Source organism: Egretta garzetta, unplaced genomic scaffold (assembly GCF_000687185.1).
Source record: "Egretta garzetta isolate BGI_Z169 unplaced genomic scaffold, ASM68718v1 scaffold168, whole genome shotgun sequence".
Lineage (NCBI taxonomy): Eukaryota > Metazoa > Chordata > Aves > Pelecaniformes > Ardeidae > Egretta > Egretta garzetta.
The window spans coordinates 1463153-1467221 of NW_009260675.1; the positions used below are offsets into that span (position 1 = coordinate 1463153).

Consider the following 4069-nt stretch of genomic DNA (forward strand, 5'->3'; position numbering starts at 1 on the left):
AAAGTAAACTAGGATATATTCTGGTGATAATTACTAAGTGTTCTTACTCATGGAAAAATGATTGTCTTTCATAAATATACTCTATTACTAGAGGTGCTAATTTTTAACAAATAATAACATGCTATAATTATCACTAGAACTATTCATTACCTACTTTTGCATATTAACTAACAGTAGTGCCATTTTTATGAAATTCAATTTCGCAAAGCCAGCCTATGAGGATTTATTTTTAAACAGTTAACATTCTGCACTTTTCAGTTAATAAACACTATATGAAATTCCTTCTGTGCGTTTTCATCACTGAAATACTAGCTTTGGTGTCTTGATGGGTTTGGGGTTTATTTTCCACTTTCAATAAGAATTTGTTGTTAGTGAGTTCAGCTGATGTAGTTATTTTAACTCATACAGGAAACTCCAGTTAGTGCATCCAGTGAGTTACAAACGGAATGCATTTCTTGGCATTATGTATTGCTGTATGTGAAGTATCGTAATCCGTATTTCAAATAATATCCGTGCGAAGGACTAATAGGGAACCAAAACTCCAGATTCTTCCGTGTCAGACAGTGGTACTCATTATGTGTCACTTAAACAGGAACCCAGTGTTTTATAAATGTGGGGAGTTACCGACAGACTTACTGGCTTGAATTGGAAATACGCAGTAAATGCAACCTTATTTTGCGCATTGGTTTATGCATTTATGTATACAGAAACATATGTGCATGTATCCAAGGATAATAACAGAACGTGAAGTCTTTAAATGTCACCATATAGGTCTGTAGCTTCTATGTTTGCCTTGCTCATCTTTACCAATATAGACGTAAATTTCAGATGTCCTTTACCAGTAGGCATTTTTAAGGCGGAATCTATCACCCATTTTTTTGTGCTAGTACTTTTGAGTACCACTGCAGAAACATACGTTTCAGACATACTGATAAAATCTGTTCATGGAAGTAAAAACTATTGTACTAATTACTACATTCAAAGGAGAAATTGCTTTAAAACAGTTGTCAGTGGTTTCTGCATGCACTTTTTTAGCATTTTGTTTCCTGCTACTAATCTTTTTTAGTCTTCTGTGCACTCTGCTGTTGCTACTGTATGGCATTTTGCATGTGGATTGTACAGATGTTATTATGAACTTACCACTAAATACAAACCTGCCTAGTATGTTATCTGGCAAGCTGCTAGATAAATTGAAGGACTTTCTGAATAAAGGAACTTTGAAACATTTTGTATTAGCACCCCCCGCATAACATTTCTTTATTTGACCGATTTCAGCGTATACTGTGCTGTGAGAGTTACCGCTAAAAAGAAAAAAAAAATGAGCCACGGGTAAATTGCAGCTGAAAAATAAAAGACCCCAGCCCTTCACCCTCTCACAGACACGCAGTTCTCGTACGTACATAATCTTTCATCCCAAGAGGGCATTACCGTTAAGGTGGAAAGATGCCTTCTGTTCCACCTTTCAGAACACCGCCCAGAACGTTGGCTGCTACACTTACCTCATACAGTTAAACGAAGAAAACTCTGAGAAATTCACATTGCCTTTGCAAAGACTGATACAGGCGTAGTTACACACTGAAACCTAGATAGGCAGTTTTATTTTCAAGATACGGATCCATGCCGCAAGCTTACTGCTCAGCTCTCGTTACTTGGAACTGCCTATATGGTTATAAATAAAGAAAGGGTAGATTTATTTTCAAGGCTGCGTATGGAAACATTTTTTTTTAAGTAACTAAGTGGAGCATAGTGGAGACATTTTGATGTATTTCGATTTATTCTTAATTGTTGGTGACAGGTGTATTTCTTAATGCAGATATGAATAGCAGTAGCTCCATATTGAATGCACTGACAAATGGATGTGCCATCAATGGACACTTGGATTTCACCGCCGCGCAACAGCTCAGCGGGATGGATGCCAGGCGCGAGGAGTGTTTAACATTAACCCCTAATGGAATAATTCCTGGAATAACTTCTCCCAATAGGCATCGAATCCATACCAGTAACGGCACCGAGGAACCAGAGAAAGCCATGAATAATTCCACTGACATGTGTGGATCTCTACACCTGAACGGAAGCCCGAGCAGCTGTGTTTCTACCCGGCCCTCGTGGGTGGAAGACCCTGGGGATACTTTGCACTATGGACACTATCATGGGTTTGGGGATACTGCTGAAAGCATCCCCGAACTTAGCAGTGTGGTTGAGCATTCCAATTCTGTCACGGTTGAACAGAGATACGACAACACTGTCCTAGGCACAATGTATTTGTACCACGGTTCCTAGGCGAGCGACCTTTGTATCAAACGCAGGTTGACATTGCTACCAAATGAAACTGGGGGGGACGAAATCCTCGCATAGCATTAAATTTGAAGATTGCAACTTACTGCTATTTTTACACTTTGTTTATATGAAAAGTAAATCTTTAATTTGACAGCCTTATACAATAGTCGTAGTTCGTTGCATGTATGGGGCTTATTTAGTGATTAAAATAGGTGCTGTTATGATGGAATGTTTGTTATTTTCCTTTTTTTATTATGGAATGTTCTGGTTTTGTATTTTTTTTTTAATCTCTAGGCTTGTGAACACTATCTTTCCCTTTTTAGAGCTGTTTTCCCTTTTACTAAAACAATGTTTAACCGAATTTTGAGAAGAAAACGTTACGTACGTGCATCACTTCGAAGTAAAAGATCGTTCTTTTCCATATCTTCTGCTGAAGCTATGGTAGCAATATCAAAGCCAGCTATCACTATGCAAGGTTGAAAGTGGCAATCTTCTGGAGCTTCTCTGACTTTATAGTTTGTACCTCTGTTCGGTATAGTGAGGTGTTCATCTTTAAACTTTTTCGGACGAGCTGTTTAGAAACGCAGAGACGAAGTGGGAAGAAGTTACCGTTTCACTTTCTGTAGCGTAGAAGCGCTTTTCGTTGTTATTGTTGTTGTTGCTGTTATTGGGCTCTTTGCATTAAAGGGTGGGAAAGCGGGCTGCCCTCCTTCGGTCGCAGTTGGGTGTGCCTCGGGTTAGCTCTGAATTCGTGGCGGTTTTCTTTGGCTTCTCTCTTTTTATGTGCGCGCTCGATATTTTACCATAGCTGACAGACCGGAGGCATGTTGGCACTGTTCTGCTTTGTACGCGGTTTAAAGTTGCTGTTACTTGTTATAGAATTTGCCAAGTCAAAATATTTGAGTTTGACTGTCTTGGATATACATTTATTGTCCTTTTTTTTAAACATACGCTTTGAAAATGTAATGTTGTGTACTCTTCGGGCTATGCTCACGGAAAATACATTGTATTTAAAGCTTAATACACAAATCAAAATTCATATAAGTGCACTATATGAGCACTAATAATATAAGTTGCTGCTTTGTGTTATGATAAGTGAAGGGTGGGGAAGAATATGGTAAATGAGATAAGCCCTCTGAATTGTGTTGATTTTTTTGTTCTTGTTTTGTTTCAAAAGGGACCTTTACAAATTGGATTTAAAAGAAATAAAGAATCATATTACATTGTATCGGAATATTTTGTTTAGACGTTGTTATTTTATTGGCAATACTGCTCAAGCAAGTCTCCAGTCGTTTTTAAATCCCGTTTCTCCATAGTCTTTCTCGGTGCAACTGTGGAATTTCTTGATTTTGTCAGTATGTGGAAGGAAATGTCAACAGCCCAGTGAGTCGTCCTTGACTGAGTTACAGAAACACATAGCGGGTATTCTGTGTGTGAAGGTTGTCTCAGCCTCGAACTCCAAAAATGGGTTAAAAATACCGGTTGTCTGATTTTTGTGGGAATTACACTCTCCTCCGAACGTTTTTAGGCAAAACGCAGCAGCCTACAGAGAAGTCAGGGTTTTAAATGATAGGCTTTACGTGGCTCACTACCTACACACAAGATGCCCGCCGGCCGTTCAAACCTCTGAGAGTAGCGCTGAGAGGAAAATCAACCAGTCTTTGGGAAAATGGCTGGCCAGGCCAGCAAAACTCCTCAGTGCCTTCTGGAGACAAACGAGACCATTAACAAAAGCTGGATCTTACCTGAGGCAAGCTGTGCCGGGTGCGCCTGTGACCGCTTGCTTGCACTC

General features: G+C 39.3%; 1 protein-coding gene across 1 annotated transcript in view; it reads left to right on the forward strand.

Annotated features, from left to right (window-relative positions):
- The window catches only part of ANKRD10 (ankyrin repeat domain 10), a 32768-nt gene extending 29362 nt beyond the window's left edge, over positions 1 to 3406 (forward strand). The window contains exon 5 of the mRNA XM_009645735.2: positions 1814 to 3406. Within this exon, the coding sequence (XP_009644030.1) occupies positions 1814 to 2280 (467 nt within the window). The 3' untranslated portion in view covers positions 2281 to 3406. The remainder of the gene's footprint in view (positions 1 to 1813) is intronic.
- Positions 3407 to 4069: the final 663 nt, after the last annotated feature.